We start from the raw sequence: 24,321 nt of genomic DNA on the forward strand, positions 1-24,321 counted from the left end.
AAAGCTATTGCCCTGTCACACCATTCGAGCCTGCTTTGAGAAAATGTCGTAAAAACGTTCTTCCTCCAATGCGTCGAGTATGTCCTGCTTTTTCGGATCTTATACCAAGTCCTTGCGACGCTTCCGAGGTACAATGGCATGTTCATAACCGTGTAAGTATCATACTGCCAACAATTATGATCCCATGCGTATTCAAAGAAATCAAGCCAAGGCTGAGCACTATTTGTGAATGAGCCGTCGAAGATATCCGGTTTACTAAATTCCATTGCTGTCCTCAGAGCACGTTGGAGGCGTGTTTGCCTCATGAGTTCCAACAACTGTTGTTGCCACTGGCTGTTTTTTTCTTGCAAATTAATCACACCTCACAATATGTATTTTGTTGTGGAAACAACTCTGCCTTTTTTGTAGTAACCTCCTAAAATCGCGAGCATATTTACCTGCTCTTTGGCGTCGTGATGCTCTCTATTAATATGCGCAACGGCCACTTCATGTTCGTGGTCTCTGCTATTTACCTTGGAAGTACTCATCGCCACTTGGTTGCCGAAAGCAAGCATGCGCGTTTTAAGAAACAACCATCAAAGTTCATGCCAACAGGCCGACTTTCCGCCATAGACGCAGTATGTACCGCTCACCAGCTGGATACCATCCATATCAGTGGCCGTGACGTTGACACACATTGTCCTTGGGTAATTGGAGTGGTCCATCAGTCGATTAACACAGGATCGTGAAGTAGACTGCACCTACTTTGTAAGGACACCAAGAACAACTAGTCATACGGTCACCATTACTGTTTATTCTCACTTCTTCGACTCATTTCGTTTCCCAAACACTGGCGCATAACCATGATGGGGGATTGGCCAAAAAGCAGGTGGTTTTTCATATAGTTAGAATTAAAGCAAAACTAGATTTGAAGAACAGTGTAGTGTGGGACTAAAGAACTGTAATGCAGAAGTGCAATAAAAAATTGGCAAGAAATTTGATAAATCTCAAGGTCGTCCCCTCGCGTCATCTTTCTGTTCAATCTTACGTAAAATATTAGGAAATTGCAGATAAAGTTATGCATGATAGTCAATTCTGTGTATAAAAACTCAAACGATGCTCGCGAACACATTAAAATCTCGTACAGGCAAGGTTATTATTTGTGGCTACCCCGGTACAAACTAGTATTAGCGGTGACTATTTCGGTCATATTCATAATACTTTCGCCACGTATGATGTTCCGATATTGAATTATTAGACCTCTATCTCTATTGAAGAAGGCCCATCAACCCAGTGCCGTCATGCTATGTGATCTCAGGGGTTTATTCAGGAATATACAATTTGTTTTCATGGTTCTGTATGATCACACTGCAATATAAGGATTCAAGGCAAATGTGGCGTTTAGGAGTTTTTGTCAGCAGTATGAACAAGCTAAAATTCGAAATATGACATTTAGCCTGACGGATAAAACAGAAGCAGTAGCAGTAAAAGTCAAGTGTCTCGGTGAGACAAGGTTTGAATAACAACAGAGTATTAGCGGGTCCGTAAACGCATTGCCCTTTGAGAAACACCAGGTTACCGGACACGTTTACTTCAAGAGAAGCGTTGGTGACACGCCATCTTAGGTAAGATAATATAACTAGCAAAAACACAAAATGCCCATTGAAGTTACTTTTCATTTGCTACCTAGCCGCTGGTGTAAATAAATGGTAGCGACATCGTCCTTACCATGCAGACCGCTTTGTCCTATTGTATTTCTTTTAAACAAGGATGACGATACATAAAAAAGCGATCCTCACGCGTTGCCATTGAAACAGGCATCCTGACATCGTCGCTAGCAGCGTTGCTATACTGCCATTGACGGCTGCTGTAACCAGGTGTTCCACGAACGGTAATGCGCGTACGGCCGAGCTAAAACAGTCTATAAGGACACTAAAAGAGGAAGGTCTAAAACTTGGTGTGCACGCCCCGGTATTTCGGCTTGACGAGCCCGATGAAAGTTTGGGTCGTGCAGACCACGCACGGTGCGCCGGTGAGCACCCGGCCGAAAAACACCGGCGCTATCAGCAGCGGACCGAGTCGGTAGACCTGTTCCACAACCGTCGGAGCGCGTCGCACCCACGTCAGTCGCTCAGTATTGCCCTTGGTGTCCGTGAAGTGCACGTGGAAGACCTTCAGCCGTTCCATGAAGGAGCCCACAGATTGCATGTAGGCTCTTGGGTAGATATTGTCGTAGCACGCAGTCGACAACACGCTGAGGAGGCGTAGATTCCGGAGCCCTTTCAGGTTCTGTTCGGAAAGGGAAGGAAATGATGCTTAATCAGCAGACTGAACTCCGGCTAACAAATACGTGACGCGAAGCACTCGCGGTTTGGTAGACTTGTTCCGAATCGTAGGTGACCAGCAGCGAACGCGTAATGCTTGGGCGACGTGTTACAAATTGATGCGGCAGGGCACAGCGCACGGCGTTGTTAGTTGTCATACAGTGACCTAGGTTGGCGTCATAGGGGTCCATTGCAAGGGAGTATAATACACGTTGCAGAATTCTGTTTTCTAAAGTGAGCCTTGCATACAGTACAGTGATGTTGCGCTGTTGAATATAGCAATCGTCTCGAACGGAATTGACAAAGCTAACTTGCGAACAAATTCAGGCGTTGCAAAAATTTTATAAAGTAAGCGCATTCACAAAGCTAAAAATATTCGAAAGATTAGCAAGCATACGAATATAGTGTCGGTGCGAACTTATGTACTTGCGCCTAATTTAAGCTTGAGTCGAAAATATGGTGGAGTTTTACCTGACAAAACCACTTTCTTTACATGAGCCACGCCATAGTGGGCGACTCCGTAAATTTGGACCGCCTGGGGTTCGTTAACTTGCACCTCAATCACACGGCTGTTTTCGCATTCCGGCCCCATCGAAATGCGGTAGCCGTGGCCGGGATTCGATCCGGCGATGTCGTGCTTAGCAGCCCAACATCATTGCCACTTAGCAACCACGGCGGGTTAAGCTGTAGTCGATTCGCAAAACAAACGGTAGTTGCACCTGCGAACGTAAGAAGGAAGTCTACGTGAAGGGGCATATGTCTTACGAACTTACGAATGTAAACCTTTTTATGGCACGACGGCGCGAGCACCCTGCCCTAGCAGATTAGTCGCGAAACGGTTTGCAATGGTCGCGCGCATGGACACATGGCCCGATCTGAGAGGAAAGTCCCTCCGAAAAAAAGAAAAGAAAAAGAGCGCGGTCACGCACAGCTGCAAAGAATCTTGCCGTGTACGGCCTTGCAATTCCACTGGTATCTCTGCGTCCTTACATCGCCGAAAGCGTGCGTAGCGTTAGCCTGCAGCTCCACGTCAAAACAGAAAGCAGCCAGGGATTCGCACGGACTTCACCGTGAACCACGTGGGTGCCGACTTTCATTGATAGTTGGCCGACACTTCAAAAAGATATCCCATTGCTGACGACGTCTTCTTGTGACGTCAGCTTTCACTGGTGTAGGCAGCGCGTGCCTGGCTTCGCACACGTACTCATTTAACGCGTGGTAACACTGGGTCTATACGAGGCCGATAAGACGCTGATGACTGGTGGACTAGTCAGCACAGTGTGTCGCTGAAACCGTTTTATATTACAGGAAGCAACGGACTAGCGCGAGTAGTCGTAGTGCGTCTGATTTTCTTGTCTAAGGCACAGAGAAAATAAGCTTGCCGACCATCGTTCGACCGAGTCCCCGCGATCTGCCGCGGAACCGACACCGTGATAGCCGACAAGTGGGCTTCGCTTGTCGGCGGACACGCAAGTTCATACAAACTCCAGTAACTTTGGTCTTGGTGTTTGTACAACGGCAGCAAGGTATTGAAAGAATGATTGCCTACGCAAGTCGCACACTATCGCGTGCAGATACCAACTACACCACTACGGAAAAAGAGTGTCTTGCCATCGTATGGGCGCTGGCCAAATTTCCACCCAACCTCTACGGCCGCCCTTTCAAAGTTGTAACTGATCATCACTCTGTATGTTGGCTTGCAAATCTGCAGGACCCTTCTTGACGACTAGCACGGTGGAGTCTACGTTTGCAGGAGTGCGACGTGACCATCGTGTACAAGTCGGGCCGCATACACGAAGACGCTGACGCATTCTCGCGCGTTCCTATGGACACTACCGACCACGACATCGAGGACGACGGCGCTTTCCTTGGGGCCGTAAGCGTTACTGACTTGTCGGCACGGCAGCGCGCAGACAACTCACTACGACCTATATTCGAACACCTGGAAGGACGGACCCCATCAATACGCCGGCATATCGCTCGAGGATTGTCGTCGTTTTGTATACGACATGGCATCTTGTACAAGAAGAACTCCGCTGCCACCAACAAAACATACCTTTTGGTCGTTCCAGCAGACCTCCGTGCCGAAGTTTTATTCGCCTGTCATGATGAGCCTCCGTCTGGCCATTTGGGTTTTACGCGAACGCTTGATAGAGTGCGCAAATCATACTACTGGCCGAAACTCGCCGAGTGTGTTAAGCGGTATGTCTAAGCCTGCCGTGAATTCCAGCGCCGAAAGTCGCCAGCTGTGAAGCCTGCGGGATTGCTGAATCCGATTGACCCACCTGGCAAACCTTTCGACCAGGTCGGCATGGATCTTCTGGGCCCGTTTCCACTGTCATCTTCTGGCAACAGGTGGATAATCGTCGCCACAGACTATTTACCGCGGTATGCGGAGACAAAGGCGTTGCCTCGAGGCACAGCTACCGAGGTTGACCAGTTTTTCATACAGAGCATCGTCCTACGGCATGGCACCCCATCGCACGTCATCACAGACCGATAAAAAGCTTTTACAGCGCAGCTCATTAAAGACGTTTTTAAACTCAGCTGCACAACCCATGGATGGACAACTGCCTGTCATGCGCAGACAAACGGCTTGACCGAACGACTGAACGAAACGATGACCGACATGCTGTTTATGCACGTAGACGTACAGCACAAGACGTGGGACGAGATACTACCATGCGTAACGTTTGCCTATAATACTGCTACGCAAGAAACAAAACGCTTCACGCCATTCTACCTTGTTTACGGCCGTGAAGTGCACACTATGTTAGAAGCAATGCTGCCATGCGACAGCATCGATCACCTCGATCTCGCCCAAGATGCCGAACTCTTCGTGCAACGCGCGGAAGAAGTCCGTCAGCTTGCCGGAGTGCACATAAAGAAACAACAGAGCGTCGATGCGCAACGTTACAATCTCCGCCTTCGACAAGTCGAGTTCCAACCTGGCGACCAAGTTTTGGTCTGGACTCGCGTGCGCTGAAAAGGACTATCCGAGAAGCTTTTGAGTCGCTACTTCGGACCTTACAAAGTGTTGCAGCGAATTAGTGACGTGAATTACGAAGTCCTTCCTGACGGAAGCCAGCCTCCCCGACGTCGACAACCGCAATCTGAGATTGTGCACATTGTACGGTTGAAACCGTACCAAAGCCCTTAAAATTCGACATTTTCAGCTGCTTAGGTTAGTTTTTGTTGTTGCTCGTCCCTCAGTGCCTTGTGACTATATCGCACACCAGTGATTGTGACTATAGCCTATGTGTTCATCCTAGGCCATCTAGGCGCTCTCACGTCAAGCCTATGTATGTTTTCATTCTTTTATTATTTTTTTTTGAAGAGGGGGTAGTGCCACATGGTGTGGCACAGCAAGGGGACCGAAGAGAACGAGGTTTGTCTCGGCATCGCGCATCAACGGTTGCGTTTCATGAAATACGAACGCCTGGTTCTCCATTCAGCGTGTATGCTTCAGCAGAATACACGCGACAATATAATTATTCGCGCTCAAAATGAGTTGAAACGTGCCTTCGCATTTGAAATGCACGAGCTTCGGCCCTGTCAAGCCGAGCAGATGAAGTTTAGGCAAACGCTGGTCCTGTTCAGCGAAGGTGAAGCCTGGTGCCGTTGAGTTCGCGCGCCCTCTGGCGTTGGGTCTGAACTTTTTTTAAGCAGTTAGGACAAAGGAAACTGCTGTTATAGTTGGGGTGACAGTATGCGGCTAATATGCGTAGATGTGTTTGTTTTGCTACCATTGGACATTTCATGAAATCCATGCGCCGCTTCCACAATAATTTAAGATAACAGCGATTTGTGGCTGTATGTGTCCATGGTATCAAATGCACCTCTTTGGTAAATCCGACGCGGAAGGCTGCGCTCTAAGACGGCTTGAATATGCGAAATGTCTAAAGAATGTCTAAAAAGAATGCAACAAGCGAGGTGCAAAAGCAGAAATCAGCGACGAAAACTCCAAGGCAGCCGCGTCAGCAGACAGAACTCGGCGTGCCTTTCGGCCGCGCTCTTAGCATAACACACTCAGGCCTGCTCACCCACGAGAAGGTGCCACATGCTGCCCTGGAGAAGCCATTATTAATTATTCGCAATCCTTGAAACGCACAACCGACACACACTCAACATGGGGTGCAGGTAAGTAAATCAACTGCTAAAACATTTCCGAAATGTTCCCAACGGCAGAGGGTAGAGGGCCGAGGGCGCGATTCATGATTCCAAAGAATTTATGCACTATTATTCGCCTCACATTGCCGTGTGCGGGTAGCCTCTGCCTTACGGGGGTATGAGCCTTTGCTATTGAGAATATGAGCCATTGATGATGATAGTTTTCGGTCGACGTTACGCCAGAAAGAAACCCCGGAACCCTAGCCATAGACGGCTTCGCTGTAAAAGGCGGATTATGCCGATCTGCACCGGATGAGCTGCCACTGTTAAGCGATGGAACGTGCTCCTACCGCCTGTTGACCAGAAGCTATTACGGATAACGGAGCATGGTTGGTGTTCTAGTCCTTGTGGCGTGCGTGTAGCGCATGATTTTATCGGGAGTGCGTTGCTGTGGAAGGCGATAACATTCCTGTTGTGCTGCGAACTTCTGCTTATTGTCCGATGGGCTGCTTCCAATGCACTCAATACCCTGACTTCATTTTCGTCAAGACACCTGATAGATAAACGCTTTACGGCCACTTTATGGCCGTAAAGTGTCTTGATGAAAATGAGGTCAAGCTATTTTGTGCATTCATAACAGCAGCGCATTGGGCAATAAGCTCTGGTAGCAGCAAACAAAGATGAAGTGTCGATTTATGACAACCGTCGAATTTGTCATTAATGTATTGGAGCACTTCTATATTTTCCTAGTTTAAGCTTGCTCTCGCTGATACAGATGCGGATGAATAGCATTCAAGGCGCTCTTGAGGCTATGCTTTTTCGTGTAAGGTCAAAGCCCCACAAAACACCTAAGCGCCTATAATCATAAACACTTGTTGCTGTTTTACAATTCGTTGTACTTTTGTGTGCTGTTACGCTCAGCGTTTGATTATCGATGGATGGATGCAAAAATTTATTCACATTCCTGAGATACGCGATTATCGCGCAGCGGGCCCCTCACATGTTGGGACGGGCAGGCTCGGCCTGGCCGCCAACACGTGGGCTCCCTGGACGGTCCAGATTTGGTCCCCGTAGTCGGGGATTCGCAGTGAGGTATGCCATCTTGACTGGTATCTTGATTATATTGCTGGTTGTTTCAAATAAACTATCCCAGCGTCGTAGGGTCTATGCCCACGGTTTTGCTCAAACCGTAGCTTACAGCTTCAGGGAACGCATGCATACGACGTACGGCTTTCTTGCCTAGGATATGAAACTGCACGTCAGTACAATGAAATACGGAAAAAAGAAACTGCGAATAACATCACGTACTGGCATTAAGAATAAAACAACATGAACGACTCAAACGACTGCGATGCTCTGAAATAAATGTCACCACATAAATGGAACGCATAATCGTCATGAGTCTTCTGGTAAGCATTAGTGCCAAATGAAAGCGTGCAAACAGTCTTCCATATGAATAAAAGCTGCGTGGACAGATATCGGGTTGGTTTAAGCCACTCGATTCTGATTAACTACAAAGATTCACGTGTCCATGAAGCATCGTGGAATAGGCCATCAGGGTTGCCTCATAAAACGGTTTGTAGTTACATATATAGCATTTGGAATGACGCCACCGTTTTGTTGATCAATACTGCTACGAGCCATGCGGTGTATAAGGAAATAATACAACGAATAGTGCAGCACCTCAAGTCAAGGCACTTAGGCATGGCTGCCAGAGACGGATTTCTAAACGCTATTTCGTGAGCTTTTTCGGGGCAGATGCTCACTTACTCTAGTTAAGGATGCAAAAATATGTCCATTTAGTGATACCTCGGTTGCGTCTAGTCAATAGGCTACGGGCCCTGTGGTGCAGGAATGCCAACACACTCACAGGCACCAGTTGTTTTTGCGACATTGCAATTAAAAAATTATCTGGTCCTACTTGCGCGAAAAACCAAATGCATAATCGACTCATTGACAAAAACACTAATTAGGTATTTCCCTAATTACCTTACAGCTCACATTGCAAATAAGAAATTGTAGCCGGTGAGAATACAAGAAATATGTACTCGAATATAACTGTGGAAGACACCATTTTCGGGGTAAGCGCCATCAAACTTGCGGTAAAAACGCAATGTCATTTCAATTACTTTTTTTATCAAAACGCTGTTTTATGCATAGAAACACGAAATTAACCGCCAGCGTGTTTCTTCACAAGGTTCGCTAATTAGCATCTCGAAACTGGTGTCATCTTGAAAATTCCTTAGTTACACTATCTCAATTGCAATATGGGTCATAAGACAGGTAAAAAAAGATAATTACCATATTATTGGTGATTAGTCAATAACGTGTGTATACTTTTCCTGCAAATAATGTGCGCATGTTTGAGCAATATAGCTCAAGGATTGGAATCGAATTACCTGCGATAGGTGATTTGCCAAAATTGGTAAAAGGCTTCGCAGAAGCACCCGGTATACAGGATGCCTCACATAACTTGAGCCAAGAATTTAAAAATGAAATGGACGTCGGAAGCGAATTGAACCGAAAGCGTACTCTCCTCAGCAGACGATAGAAACTCGGACATTTTTTTGCTTTTCCCATAACTCCCTAATTAGTTTTTTTTACCCAACTTTTTAATGATTGGCTGAGGACCACAAGTATGATACGCAGATTTGTAGAGCACCTTCAGAAACCACCGATCGAGTTGAGTTGAGTTGAGTTGGGGTTAATGGCACATAAGCAGCTTAGGCTATCATGCGCCAAACACTAGGTATGGATTCTTTTAATAAGTTGGGACACCTCAGTGAGTCCTTGTCTGGGCAAGAGCCCGGAAAGTCCCAACAAGTTAACTAAGGACCTCGGCCTTCTTCTCAGGGATGAGAAGGTGGATGAGGTGCTCTGTAATACGTAGTTAATATGTAGTTAAGTTAGCTTTTAAAGTTTTAAGAGAACTCCAGCTTCTTTTAAAAAGCTAAAAACACATGATACTTCAACAAGCCCATCTTCTCCTAAAATCAAGGCTGGGTGAAAAGGGATATGTTCTTTGTAGAATATGGTAAAAGACTTCTTCCTCAGTGGTTCAAGTTTTCTGCATGAAAATAGGATGTGGTTAACTGTTAGTTCATCTCCACATAGTTCACAGTGGGGTTTGTCTTGCTTTGTTAGAATGAAGTTGTGTGTTAGGTGTGTGTGTCCTATGCGAAGACGGCACAGAACCACTTCTTTGAAACGTTCCTGGTGTGTACAAGATTTCCATTCGCCTAACACAGGTTTTAGAAGGTGTAATTTGTTGTTTGCTTCATTATTCCAAGCGGACTGCCATTTTTTCCTTAGTTTATAATGTACTAACTTCATGGAGTCGTTAGGAGGTATCTTTACTTTTGTGATTTCTTTGTGCCGGGCTTCTGCCGCGCATGCATCTGCTCTCTCATTGCCACTAATTCCGACGTGGCTCGGAACCCAGCACAATTTAATGTTCAGTCCTTGTGTGGTGCCTTTTAATAAATTATGTATAATGTCTCCTATTAATGGTGTGACTGCATTTCTGGCATGAAGAGCTGTGAGTGCACTTGATACTATTTGCGAGGTTCTCCTTTATTATTTTGTCTATGGCTATAGAAATGGCATAACATTCAGCAGTGAAAATGGATGTGCACTGCGGAAGTCTTATTGTTTCTTCCCAGTTCCCCTGTACAACTACGCTAGCAACATGTTCATTTGTTTTCGAACCATCATTATAAAAGTTTGTGAAGCTGCTGTATTTTTCTTCTAGTGCAAGGAATTCCTGAATTATGTGTTGTGGCGGCGTTTGTGCTTTACGAAACTGTGTTAAAGTGAGATCGCAAACTGTGGGAAAGGTGAACCATGGGGGTAGTGGATTTTGTCTGTGGGTAATGCCAGGTAATGTGTCCGCTATGCCAAGATTCCGACACATCTCTTCAAATCGCATGAGCAGTGGTCTTGTAGTTTGTGGTTTGTTGTTAAAAAGTACTCGGGAAAGGCATTTTGTTACAAGTGGGTAGCAAATGTGTTTTGGTAGAGATTGTATCTTAAGAATATATGCACAGGTTAGAGCGGCTCTTCTAGTTTCTAGTGGGGGTTCGTTTGTTTCTACGTAAAGACTGGTTATAGGAGACGTGCGGTATGCACCACATAAAATACGCAAGCCTGAGTTATGTACTGGGTCTAATTTTTTAAGGTATGTCGGTCTTGCTGAGCCATACACTATGGAGCCATAATCTAAGGAGGAACGCACTAAGTAACGATAAATGTGTAGAAGACATGTTCTGTCAGAACCCCAATGTTTATGAGACAGTACTTTGAGTATATTTAGTGACTGGGAAGCTTTCTTTTTCAGGGTGGTTATGTGTGGTAGGAATGTGAGCTTTTTGTCAAAAATTATGCCTAAAAATTTGTGTTCATTCTTTACTGGAAGTACGGTTTCATTTAGGTGCAGGGTGGGGTCAACCTGTAGGCCTCTTTCGAGTGAAAAGAGGACAGCAACTGTTTTTTGGGGTGAAAATTTAAACCCGTTTTTTTCTGCCCAAATAGCGAGTTTGTTCAGTGTGAGTTGTATCTGTCTCTCGCATGTTGGTAAGCTGGAGGATGTGCATGCTATTTGAAGGTCATCAACATATACAGAATGCATAATGGACCTAGGAATTATTTTTGCTATGGAGTTCATTTTTACTATGAAAAGTGTCGTACTTAAAATGCAGCCCTGCGGCACTCCATTCTCCTGGACGAATTTCTTCGACAGAGTTGCACCAAGGCGTACATGAAATGAACGGTCGGAGATGAAATCTTTCAAGCAGTTCAGCATCCTACCGCGAATACCAAGTTCTGCTAGGTCGCGAAGAATACCGAACCTCCAGGCGGTATCGTAAGCCTTATCGATATCGAAAAAGACTGCTAAACAGTGTTGCTTGTGTACGAATGCTTCTCGCACTGTATTTTCTAGGCGGACGAGATGATCAGTCGTTGAACACATTTTTTTTAAATCCGCACTGGTGGATGTCAAGGAGTTCACGTGACTGAAGAGTGAACGTCAGCCTAACGTTCAGGATACTTTCGAATGATTTTGCCAGGCAACTTGTGAGGGCTATAGGCCTATAACTACTAGGTGTGGTTGGTGGTTTTGCAGGTTTCAGGAACGGTACAATCACGGCTTTTTTCCAAGCCTCCGGAATTTTACCCGATACCCATATTTTATTGAAGAATTGCAGAAGTGCGTTTACAGCAGCGTCTGAGAGGTGAGCGAGCATTTCATAATGTATTTCATCAGGACTGGGTGCCGTCTGTTTGCCTGCCGACAGTACCTTTTGGATTTCGTGAAATGTGATTAATGCATTATAGGGCTCATTTGCAGAGCCAGTTGTAGGAAGTTTTTGTTTTGCGGTTGTATGTTTGAGCTTCAGGAATGATGGAGTGTAGTGTGAGGAACTTGAAACATGAGAAAAATGTTCCCCTAGTACGTCTGCCTGTTCCCCTATACTTCTTTGTGTGCCGGGAGCTGTTAATAACGGAATTGTGAAAGGGGAGAAGCTGCCGTTTAATTTATGGACTTGTTCCCACATTTTTTTGGATGTGGTTGAGCTGTTAATAGATGATATGTAGTTCTTCCAGGAAGTTTTCTCAGCGTCTCGACGGATGCGGCGTGCGTTTGCTTTCGCTTTTTTAAAATTTACAAGATTATCATAGGTTGGGTATCTACGGAATATGCCCCACGCTTTGTTTTGTTTCTTTTTTGCTTGCTTACATTCTTGCGTGTACCAGATTTTATGATTACGTCGAACCACTCCTGAGGACTGAGGAATAGCTAGCCGCGCGGCATTAATAATACAGGTTGTGAATAATTCGTTTTGATCGTCGACATTTAAATTCTTTGAAAAAACTTTTTCCAGGCTGGCCAGTTCTTGAAACAGTGCCCAGTTTGCTAAGTGTAGCTTCCAACGACGTGGTTTGCTTGGGATGATTTGTGGTGGGGATGATAAGTTAATTTTTACAGGAAGGTGATCACTTCCATAGGGGTTGTCAACGACATCCCATTTAAAATCTGTAAAAAGTGATGGAGAGCACAGTGACAGATCTAGGCAACTCATAGCTCCTGTGCTTGGGCAACAGTAAGTTGCCGCACCAGAGTTTAATAGGCATATGTCGTTGGTTAGAATAAAATCTTCAAGTGTTTGGCCCCTGGTGTCAGTAGTTTTACTACCCCATAACGTGCTATGTGAATTAAAATCACCACCTATTAAAAATGGTTCAGGTAGCTGCTCTAAAATTATCTCTAGGTCTCTTACGGTAAAATGTGAATGTGGCGGAATGTACATTGAACAAATGGTGATGGTTTTGTGAGCTAAAACGGTGACAGCAACGGCTTCTATGTGAGTGTTAATGGGAATTTCTCTGGCTGGTATACCAACTGGCAGAATAATGGCTACACCACCTGACAGCCGGTTCGTCTGATTACGGTCGCGCCGTACAACAGTGAAACCTTTCAAAAAGTTCTTGTGTTTTTCGCCTAGGTTGGTTTCCTGTAAGCACAGGGCCACAGGAGAGAAGTTTATTAAAAGGTCTTTTATGTCACCTAAGTTATGAATGAGACCTCTACAATTCCAATGGATCATGAAAGCCATTATGAAATTGAAAGGCAAAAATTGATATTAACGAGTGAATGGGAGATAAGAAAGATGTTAGGTGACATGGATCTGAAGAAGGCAGATACAAACAGAGCGATAACCCTTAGGTTATCGCCTTCTTATTTTGAGTTGTTATTGGGATTTTATCCCTCTTACCGCGCTCGAGGGAGCGCTTCTCCTTCGGTGTCGAGGACACCGGGGTTTTTGTTTCGACCTCCATTGCTCTCTCTGAGGCGCTGGAGGACCGAGAGTTTGGCGCCGAGACACGTGTCTCGGGCCTCGGAGTTCGCTTGATCTTAGGACCCTGCGGGACTGGTGTCTGCAGGGCCGTTGAAGAGGGCGGAGCAGTACTGACTGCTTCCACCACGGGGGCGGGAGGAGTCACTGCGGCACCACTGCGCGTGGGCTCGGAGGACTCCGGAAGCCTCTGTGACGCTGCCCCCGCCTGCGTCACATCGGCATAACTGCGTCGGGGAAGGTACGACAGTCGTTTTCGGGCTTCAAAGAACGATATTTTTTCTTTGACAGTTAGCGCTATTACTTTTTTCTTTTTTCCAGCATGGGCAAGACCGCGAGTAGGCTTGATGGTCTCCTTTGCAGTTAGTACAATGTGGGGAAGAAGTGCAGTTTTCAGATTGATGATCAGTTGAGCTGCATTTAGCACAGGTTGTTTGGCCTCGGCATGCATGTGAAGCATGTCCGAACCTTTGACACTTGAAACACCGTCTTGGGTTCCGGATATATGGTCTGACGTTTAGTTTCACGTACCCTGCATCCAGAGAGGTAGGCATTACGCTTGTACCAAATGTAAGTATGACATGTTTGGTGGGGATTTCTTGGTCGTTTCTACGGATTACTATTCTTTGCACCTTTGTCACATTTTGTTCCTGGAAACCTTCCAGCAGTTCCTCGTCACTTAAGCCAATAAAGTCTTCTTCAGATATTACTCCCCTACTTGTATTGAGTGTTCTGTGGGCTGAAACAGTCACTGTAGCCTCGCCAATACTGGTAAGTTCAGACAGCTTATCTGCTTGGTCTTTACTATTTAATTCTAGGAGGAGGTCCCCGCTAGACATTTTGGAGGCTTTGTATGTCTGTCCGATTTTATCTTTCAGGCATTTGGCGACCAGGAATGGGGAAAGCTTTCTAATAGGTGTATTACTTTCACTGTGGACTACATAGTATTTGGGGAAAGATGGAGCGTTGCTTCGAAAGAATTGAAATGGTACTTCGGTGCGGCATCTTTTGAGACGCCGATCATGGACAACAGAGATTTGAGCTGCCATAGGAAAGTGTGTGTGTTCGGCAACAGCGCCGACCGCCCACCACGGAGCCCAACGAGGGGACGCGGCAGGGCTTGTGTCCAAGCCTGCACGACGCCAGCCGTACGCCGTCACTATAACCAAATATGGTGTACCCAAGGTAGGATATCCACACAAGGTTAACCCTTGCCGCCGTGGAGAAAGGAAGTAACTGGAAGAGAGAAGAAGACAGGAAAGGTAAAAAAGTGAGAGATAAAGACGAAGGTTTGAGAAGAGAGAGATAGGAAGAGGCGACTACCGATTTCCCCCGGGTGGGTCAGTCCGGGGGTGCCGTCTACGTGAAGCAGAGGCCAAAGAGGTGTGTTGCCTCCGCCGGGGGGCCTTAAAGGTCCGATCACCCAGCATCGGCTCAACCTCCAGGATCCCCCTTTCCCCGGACACGGCTAAGCCGCGCACGACTACACGCGGGAGGTTCCAACCCTCGTGTGCTCGGGTCCGTGGTGTCGCAACACACCAAACGCCTGCTGACGCAGACGCCCCTGCGGGGCCACCGATCGAGTTGTTTCCATTACGATACGTCTCACGTAGACCTTTTTTCCAGGTTGCAAAAAAAGCCCGTGAAATATGAAAAAGGCCACGCGACGGATCACTTGCTCAGTGGTGTCATGCTGCTCTGGAGCGCGCTAGTAACATGTCGATTTCAAGAGATCGGAAAGCGGAGTCGAGCTCTCGAAACAAAGAAACGAGGCCTTACGAGCTGGCCTTCCAAGTTAACGCTACGAAAGATGGGCTCTAATAGCGTAAATAATACGTGCGACTTACATGTAAATGTGGAGGACCGTAGGAGTTGAGTATCCGCAGTGAGGATATGTCTGTGTCTCGCGAACAAGAAGCACAGCGTCATACACACCGTGGGAAGCTGCGCCGATCAAGCAGCCACTGAACGATCCTTCCCGCCAAAAGTCTCCACGAACAGCAACCATCTACGCGCACGCCTCATGCATTTCCTTTCCCGTGAATGCTGCCTGACCCGACTGCCACAGATGGTTGAGGCGACAGCCATTGTTTGTTGTCGTAGAAGGGATTCTCGAGCTCAAGCAACTGTATAGTATAGTAGAATTGCTTCTGGAATACTTCGGCATGCCATGCATCTGCGGAAGGCACGAGCACAGAACGTCGGAAAGCTCGCCTTGTGCTGCATGCGGCGAAATCTCGAACGCTGATAGCATCACGGTTGTGGTGGTTGCTATACAGGCATCGCGAAGGTTGTGCTCGTGGCGTCGCCGTACCTGTGAAAGTGAAATTTGCGCCTACTGGGGCCGGTAGGGGAGCCCCTGAATCGGTGATGAGTGAGGTGCCGCGGAACGGAAAGCGGACAGCTTGCGGGAAGGTGCAAAGGAGGAGATCGGCAGGCCGTAGAGTGTAGCAGAAAGAGCTCGCGTTTGGCCCAGTGACTTCCTTCGAATGACTCGTTGCGCAGCTGCCTTTGAGCTGGGTAGGAAGCTCACGGACCGAGTGGAGGTCTCATTCCGGGACAGGCGCGTGACCGACGATCGGCACGGGCGGACGCAAGCCAGGTCGGACGACAAGACGCTGAATGACGTGACCGTTCAAACGGCTAGAGTAGTTGCGACTGAGCGCTCGAGGTGGCGTATATTGAGCAAAGGCCGCTGCCCACAAGATCTCGTAGAAGTTGGTGCCGGGGGGGGGGGGGGGGGTGGGGAGGTTGGGTTGGCAGCCAGAGCCTTCAATATTTTTGAAACGGAAGTGGCTGTTGTTAAGATGTTAAGAACGGCCGGCTGAGGTGCAAGTTTTACCAGCCAGTTGCGACAGCGGCGTCAACTGTTCTTGGAAAGCAACTGTCACCCTCCAGCAACGGCGTCACTAAGTCGACTGTGTGCAGAACAATACGCGCGTCCTCGACTCTCCGTCGCAGGCGCCGAGATGAGTTCGACGAACCAGGCTTTGTGCCTGAACACGACAACGGCGACCCGGTCTGCCATGAGCCAGGGAGGTCCCGAGGGAGCGTCTGCGGCGTCCGCTTCCCACGCACCGTTCTTAAAGTAAGCCCCGCGTTCTGCGAAGACAGTCGGACCTCGGCGGGCTCCGCGAAACCGGTGCGGGAGTGTATGTGTGTGTAAGCCCTGCCGCAAAACGACGGCTCGGCTGCATTGAGTGGTTGGATGTTCCCCTCACCTGGGTATCGGGGGAGGACCGTGTGTTTATAAACCGTTGTTGTGCGGCTGCTCAGTGGACTTTCTCTCGCTGTCATGCTAGACTGATTAACTGCAACATCCTTATGTAGATACTGTAAATAAGCCCATATTCCTCGTTCTCGATGAGAAGCTGTCCTTCCCTTCATCAACGTCCTCAGTGGTGATAAGTTGGACGGCGGCATGAGCAAGCTACCTTCTAATTCATGCCCGACTCCAATCTTGACAAATTACGAGCGATGGGATTGAGCCCCCAATCCTAACACTGTTCAGCTGGATGAACCAGATGTTCGTCATGGCGATGTAGAATTCCCGGACACCCTGCAACCGCGGGCGCTCTGCGGGACCACGTGAAGCCACGTCACTAAACCAGATCGGGAGCTTTCGTGGTTCTTGTGACGTCGCGTGACAGAAAAGTGAAGTGGTTGTGGCCCAAAATATTTTGACCAATTGTGGAGGGCTGATTGCGGAAACAGAAAAAGAACAGTTCGAAATAGCTTTACGTTATATCACCCCTCGTCGTCAAGCGTTCAGGGTCGTTCCATTTTCGCCATCCCAGCTTCGTGATCTTACTGTCAGCATGCCGTACTCGTCATGCCTTGTACCCAGGCAAGTGGCCCAAGCCGTCTAACAGCTTGGACCAGCAGGTAGAAGCTCGTGGCCGTGATGCCATCATATCAGCTTTGCCATCCGACTCACGTCATACCTATCAATCAATCCTAGTCCTATCCAATCCTAGTCCAATCATGTCCTAGTCGTCAAACAGTCATCGTGCCATGCTCGTCACGCTGCCATTTTATGATGTTCATGAGAGCTGCAGTAACGTGATTCTATTTTCATCATGCCGTCGTAGTCATAACACCTCCGTTGTCATTCCGTCGTCATGCCGTCTTTATCATGCCATTGTCGTCATTCCCTCTTCATCCTCTTTGTCATCATATAGCCGTCGTCGCGCCATCGCTATCATACAGTCGTCATCTCTTTCTCATGCAATCGTCGTCACGTTGTCATCATAGCATAGCCATAATTTGAGAATTGACATCTCATTGTCGTCAAGCCATCGCCCTTATATGCTTTTGTCGTTCAATCGACGCCATTACTTCGTCATTCCATTGTCACTGCGTCGATGTCATAGCCGTCGTCACGTCTCCGGGTCTCCGTGCACATGCGCGACTTCGATAAGTGAGTGCCATAATAAAGTGGCACATTACTGGAATATGCGGCGATTGACCGAATCAACAGAAGTGTCAGAATCACCACTACACGTGCTAAATAAACGTGGCTTCAGGAATATGGCCGGTCACTATACGTCGCTCGATTGGTATCCGCATTACCGTCGACAGTAAGCATGAGACAAGCTGGGCCGTAGTTTTTTATGAATATTTCTTTTTGTTGCATAATTAGTATCAAAATGAAGACGTTCATCCGCCTTGTATAAGGGACACTGTCATTGCTTTGAAGGTGGGGTCAAGGCGCGGCTGTGATAGGCGCTGTAGCCGAGGCCTGGAAAAAGAAACTGTTAAAGAGAAGCGCGTAGCGATTTGTCGCGAAGGTGTAGCCTCGACCACAAACGCATTACGTGCTATAATCATATGAGGTGACCCCACTTCTCTTTCCTTGTTGATTTCCGAGCTTCGTTTCCTTCTCGCTCTCATACGACGCCGTAGATCAAGTACGCTGCCCCTTCAGTTGCACTGCTGCCACTTCAGTTGCACTGTTTTGTGTGTAAGAGCATTCATGGGCTCTGCCTTGAATTGAGGGACGCCACGGTTCACGATTGATCTGCCGATGAACTGGCTGCCGGTAAGGTCGAGCCGCTTGTTAGCGTGAGCATTGTGATGCGAATCATTCTTTACGGAATTCAATCCAGAGCTTCTTTACTAGCCTCTTTAGCGATGGTTTTTTTTCTTTTTCACGAAGCAAGAAGCATTTAGTACGAATAAATAAACGATAGTTTGGATGATAATAATTTATGGGGTTTGAGGTGCCAAAGGATAACACGATCAGATTATGGGGCATGCCGTAGTGGAGGTCTCCGGAAATTCGGAACATCTGGATTTCTTTAACGTGCACCTAAGCCTAAGTATGCGAGCGTTTTCGCATCTCGCCTCCATTGAAACGCGACCGCCATGGCCGGGTTTTGATCACGCGACCTCGTGTTTAGCGAACCTTGCTGGGTTTTGATGACTGAAGTTGCTGCGTGGCTATTTCCATATCGAATAGGCCAACAAATCACAGTGGAGGACGCGTGCACTGTCACCACCGCTGGGTTCCTTGAGCCACCCCCAGATGGCAATCGCATCCGCGGTAGCGGTGGTCGTGCGAGGAAAAAAAAAGAAACAGTAAACTCGTCTTCGTGCATCCGCTGCAGCGGCATTGCATTAGCCTCTCTACAATGCCCGAATAAAGCCTTCCGGGTAATCTTGTGGACATTTAAGCAACACAAACTGGTGTTTCCAACTCCTTAGGGACTCACACAACACTGCGCTGTATATGGATTCCAACACGTTGGACCTGCTGCAGTTCTAGACTGCGCTATCTTCAGGATCTGCCAACGATCCTGAAGATCTGCCAACGACGTGATGGCCGTTGCAGAATACTAGGCTACAGAAAACGGGGTTGCACTCTCCAAGAATCCTTCGCATTATAACTTAACCACAAACAACATTAACGCAACGTAAAAAAAATTGTCCGACGATTACGATACTCCCTAATGCGGAATTTGAGTGCAGCTCTATACGTGTTTCCATTTCACGATCTATTGAGGCAAATGAGTTGAGACTGAAATCACCGCACCTACTGGCAGTGGGCTACTGCCCTCAGCGCCTTCGCAGACGGAGAGACACTATGGGAACGCAGGACGTTCAACGGCATCGGAACCAGCTGTGGGCGAAGACGACGACGACGACGAACGAACGAACGAGTAATGGCGGGAGCGCGTTCACGCGGTTACGTCGAGGGACGCGGACGCTCCACTCAGGAACGGAGGTCTGAAAGCTGCGCTTCAAAAGAAATGTTAAATTATGGGGTTTTACTTGCCAAACCCACGACATCACTATCAGGCTGGTCGTAGTAGGGAGCTGTGGATCAGGTATGACAACGTGGGGTACAACATCATGCAGCAGTACATGGTACACGCGAATTCTCGCATTTCACCCCTATCGAAATGCCGTCGCTGCAGCCGAGTAACGTAACCCCATACATCGTGCGCAGCAGTGTAACGACATACTAGGTAAGCCGCCACGGTAGGCCACGCAGAGCAACGCGCTCGCATGGAAGTATTTACAAGCGATCTTGTGACAGAAATCCGAGTGGTGTTGAGGCGAGTGCCATATGTCTAGGCATACCCCCGAAAAAGCTTAACGCGGAAGCCAACTACGTCAGCCGACAAAGTCCGCGGAAACGCCTTGAATGATTTGCGTTCTCCCAGTACCAACATGACCCTCGGACTATTTTTTTTCTTTCTAAATTTTGTACCACAACTATCGCAGCTAAGAATACGCAACACGAAATTGTCGCAACAAACGCAATCAAACCGAGGCGGTTAGAAGCGACTGCTTGGCTTTTATCATGGCAAGTGCCAACATGTATCCTATATTTATGATGACTAGGCTCCACGATTGTCACATGACGCTCACACTTTTACTCTTTTCAGCGTGGTTGTATGCCTCACTAGAATGCATTCGACGAGCCGGCAAGCCCGGCCCACTCGACCATATCCTAGCAAATTGTTCCTCGACGAAGGCGAAGCTACCGCGGTGGAGCTGGTGGTCGTGCGCAGCCATGCCGTGCAGCTTGAATGCGTCTTCAGTTTCATGACAGTATAAATAAACAGAGTGACTTATACTTTGGCAATGTCAGACACAGCTTCATCGGCGTAAGCATGCACAGCCGTACAGTGGTGAGCAGCCTTGTCTAGAGCGCGGCGACGGTGCTCTGCGGAGCAAGTCAGCGCCATCTAACGTTACGCTCTGGGTTTGAGCTATGCGTCTCGTGCGCATGCGCGGCCAAAATAAAGCGGTGCCTGCTCGTGGGTTCTCGGCCTTAGTTCTTACGCTTCAGTCCGCCAGGGCCGCGCTGAATGATATGTAACAGCGGCCGGAAAACCAACGCGTTGCGCGCGAATCACGGGGCGGCTAGGCAAGCAAGTGCAAGTGATATCGGGTGATCGCGCATTTCTGAAGCACGTCCAAGTGATAGCGGGTGATCGCGCGTTTCAGGCGCAGACCAGGCTAAGAGTGCGAGAATTGGGCCTATAGGGTTGTTTGGTGTCTATTTTCGTCGCCTATTTTCGTCGGCTATCGCCCTTAGCTAAATACGCAGTGCAGATACACGCCGAAAGACATTATCGCCGCGGCGAGTGGTGCCTGTGCAGAAATGCGCGGTGATCTGCTATCACTCGCGCTTACTTGCCTGGCCGTCTCGTTACACTCGTCAAACATGGTGGCACGGCGACGCCCTCGCCGCCGTCACAGCGTCACAATTGCAGGCAGAGCGCCCCTCGCGGCACGAAACGAACTCGCAAGGTGGTGGCTGGACAAGGAAGCGATGAGCAGGCATGCCTCTGTCTCTGCCGCGCATGCGCGCGGGACGCATAACTCAAACCCAGAGCGCAGCGTTAGGTGGCGCTGACTTGCTCCGCAGAGCACCGTCGCCGCGCTCTAGACAAGGCTGCTCACCACTGTACGTTGCCGAAGTTTGTCACAAGGCCTTGGGGTCAGCATGGTGGTGGGCCAGCACTCAAATAATAATGGGCGAAAATCCCGCAGCTTTAGAGATTTGATACATAGAACTAAAGAATTAAAACTACGCAAAACATCGGGAAAATTACGCTTATTTTGAAGTAAATAAACCAGCCACGATTTATCACATCACGCTCAAAATGCCGCAGATATATTGAAGAACTATTCCCAAAAGCAGTGTCGAACGAGCAGGGTTAAGCGTGAGTCTTTGGCTAGTGAACTACCGCTTATAGATAGAAAACGCTTTGAGCGCTACTACACCACGTATCGGCTATTTCGTGATTCGCAATCGTGCTCTTGCTGTTAGTGCTTGTTGTTTTTCCTTTATGAACTCTTAGAATTGGGATTCGAATTTTTTTTCTTAACCAAGGTTTCTAAGTATACGGCTCTCTCCGCGCCCGCACTCTCCACGTTTCACAGCTAATGAAAAACAAGAAACGCTGAACCTATTAATGCGTACCTTGTACAGGTTCAGGTCGAGGCGCGCGCCGTCGTAGCTGAGAACCAAGCAGCGCAGCCTGTCGTTGAACCCGAGCTGCTCTCCGAGTCCTTCGGGCGGGTCACAATCAGTGGCGCCCAAGCGCAGCTCCCGCACGTTGCAGCGGCTGAGGAATTCGAGCGAGCCGAATCGCGGCACCCCGATGAACGTGAGCCGGCCTCCGTTGTGGCTGACAGCCAGCTCGGCCGCGTCGTCGGCATCCACGTCGAGGCCTTCCCGGCAGCGCTCGCAACTGGCGACGTCGGTGTACACTCGGACGTCCAAGTCGTTGAGCGAGGGGCAGGCGAGGGCGAGGCGGCCGAGCGCCCCCTGCCGTCGGATGCCGCAGGGCGACGCCGACAGCGCCGTCAGCGACGTCAACCCGGCGTCCCGCAAGACTGCGGTCATGTCCAAGTTGTCGGCGCAGTGGAACGAGTTGACGTTCAGCTCGGTCATGTGTTCGTACTCGCCGTGCCCGTTGATGCTCCTGAACTGCTGCAGGAAATAGACTAGGGCGTCGTGGTAGGCGGCATCGGCGCACGGATACTGCAAGTTGTTGAACATTCCGAGCAGGACGAGGCAGAGGCTTTTCACGCGAGTCCACTCGTTCGTAGCACCCGCTTGGCGCATCTGCTCTGTCGCAGTGCTGCTGGGGCGTACCACCACGAGCGTCTGATGGTTCGGCAGTGCCTGTTTACGGCAGCAGAGATCACGCATCAGCCAGCGGTTCCCAGTAGTGTGTGGGTTCCGAGTGCACAGCACGTTTCCGCAGAGGACGCCGCAGTCTGTGGAGTTCATGGGCGTATAGGCAAATTGGCACGCCGTCGAAGGAACCTCGGACGTGAACGTGAAGCGGCGTAGGCTCTGATGACTTTCCCACAACCTCCTGCATTTGTCGCTGGCGTCCCCGAACTGCCCCCGAAGAAAGTGAACGTGCAAGTCGTTCACGTTGGGAAAGTGCAGCATCAGGTCACTGACAATGTCGATGTTGTCGCTGCCAGCGACTTCGACGTATATGGACTGAAGGCTCGGAAATTGTGGGGCGAAGTTGCACCTCGCCAGGTTGCGAATCGAGCGGGCCTGGAGTGGAGACAAACGCTCGTCTATCGTGAACTCGAGAGTTTCCAACTTCTTCAGCGCCGGGAGGACCAGTATTCGGACGTCGTACGGCTTTAACGAACTAGCGACGCAGCGAAGACAACGCAGCTCCGTGCAGCTACTTATCAAGGTGCAAAGGCGGGACGGGTTCGCGACCACGCAGTTTCGGAGCTGCAGCTCCGAGACTTCGTGGCGATGGTACGTAGCCAGTTTTTTCACCAGCACGTCCGCTGTCTGAGCGGCGGCCATACTGAGCATCATGGCGACGACGTTGGGCGATGTCACGCACAAACAGATGTGGAGAAAAATACTTGGCAGCTCGGCCGGTGAAACCGGCCGTTGGTCTATCCGCACTGACGACGCTACATCGTCGAAGCAGCAGGTTTTCGGTGCGCGCCATGTCGTGAATCAAGTGACTACGAAATTTATCAGGAATCTGAAGGTGCTTTCTGGGATATCACAGTCACGTTGATTAGGTCGCGTTATAGGCAGTGGATTGTTATCGCTGTTTTCATTCTTTTTGCACGCGCGTATGTTTTTGCGTTTGTAGGTTCGAAAACGATTTAGCAACAATAAGTTGATTAAGGTAGCCACAGCCCGTTGGCAAGAAATGCCGATAGTGGTGCGCACACGCGCGTAAAAAGGCGCGCCTGCGCAATTCCAGGTTGTCGAAAGAAGGTGCTTGCTTAGTTGAAGGGCGCAAGAATACAGCTTGGCAAACCCTCGAAGTTCCCGCGTTATTTTGACCCGCCCTTTACATGTACAGACACTCCTTTTCCATAATGGCTATATTGATTCACTTAATGTGCAATTTTTATACATACTTTTATTCCCACTTTTCTGGCCACATGCATATGCTGTTTTTCTTTTTATTTTGTTAGCGGCAATTTACCATTTCACTATGTAAAGATATTCGATTTGTAATGAGATTTAGGAAAAAAGGTGATGATTAGCCTAGCAGCAGCGAACAGCCCGAGCTCTATTGCTTGTTTTGGTTTGGTTGAGTGCTTACGGATATGGCTCAACCCACTTCGGGGAATCGAATCGGCCATGAATACGGCCTCAGTTGGTAAAAAGGCAAGAATACTGAAATAAAAATTTGTAATTTATGAATGATATAAAATAAATAATAATCGTTAAAATCAATATTAAAGCATACTTTAAATATTTGTAGTTAATATATTTGTGTTCATATTGAGCAAAGTAAGACGATAAAGTTAAGATGGCAGTATCTTTGTTTCACATACAAAAACAAATGTGGCATCACATACATTCATATTGCTGTGTCCTAATGCCGACGCCCCAAGAGACACTATCATACGAAGCGTAATGACCGATCCAACTTGGCGAAGGGGACCTTCCATAAATGGTTTGCTGTGCACACAGCGCATTCTCGACGTTCTCGTCGACTTGTTCGGCCGAACGTGAGCGGTTTGTCCATGCACTTTCTTCGCGGATACTTTGAAGAGGCAGTGCCCGAGTGCTCGTGGAACGGCCA

At 48.4% G+C, this 24,321-nt stretch overlaps 1 protein-coding gene across 1 annotated transcript; it reads right to left on the reverse strand.

The window, feature by feature from the left end:
- Positions 1-1,102: 1,102 nt before the first annotated feature.
- LOC135914626 (uncharacterized) lies at positions 1,103-23,271 on the reverse strand. The gene is made up of 2 exons (XM_065447552.2): positions 21,708-23,271; positions 1,103-2,268 (listed from the first exon to the last, which is right to left on the reverse strand). The coding sequence occupies exons 1-2, from the start codon at positions 23,082-23,084 to the stop codon at positions 1,927-1,929; spliced, it is 1,719 nt and encodes a 572-aa protein (XP_065303624.1). The 5' UTR covers positions 23,085-23,271; the 3' UTR covers positions 1,103-1,926.
- Positions 23,272-24,321: the final 1,050 nt, after the last annotated feature.

This window comes from Dermacentor albipictus, chromosome 9, assembly GCF_038994185.2.
Source record: "Dermacentor albipictus isolate Rhodes 1998 colony chromosome 9, USDA_Dalb.pri_finalv2, whole genome shotgun sequence".
NCBI classification, from domain to species: domain Eukaryota; kingdom Metazoa; phylum Arthropoda; class Arachnida; order Ixodida; family Ixodidae; genus Dermacentor; species Dermacentor albipictus.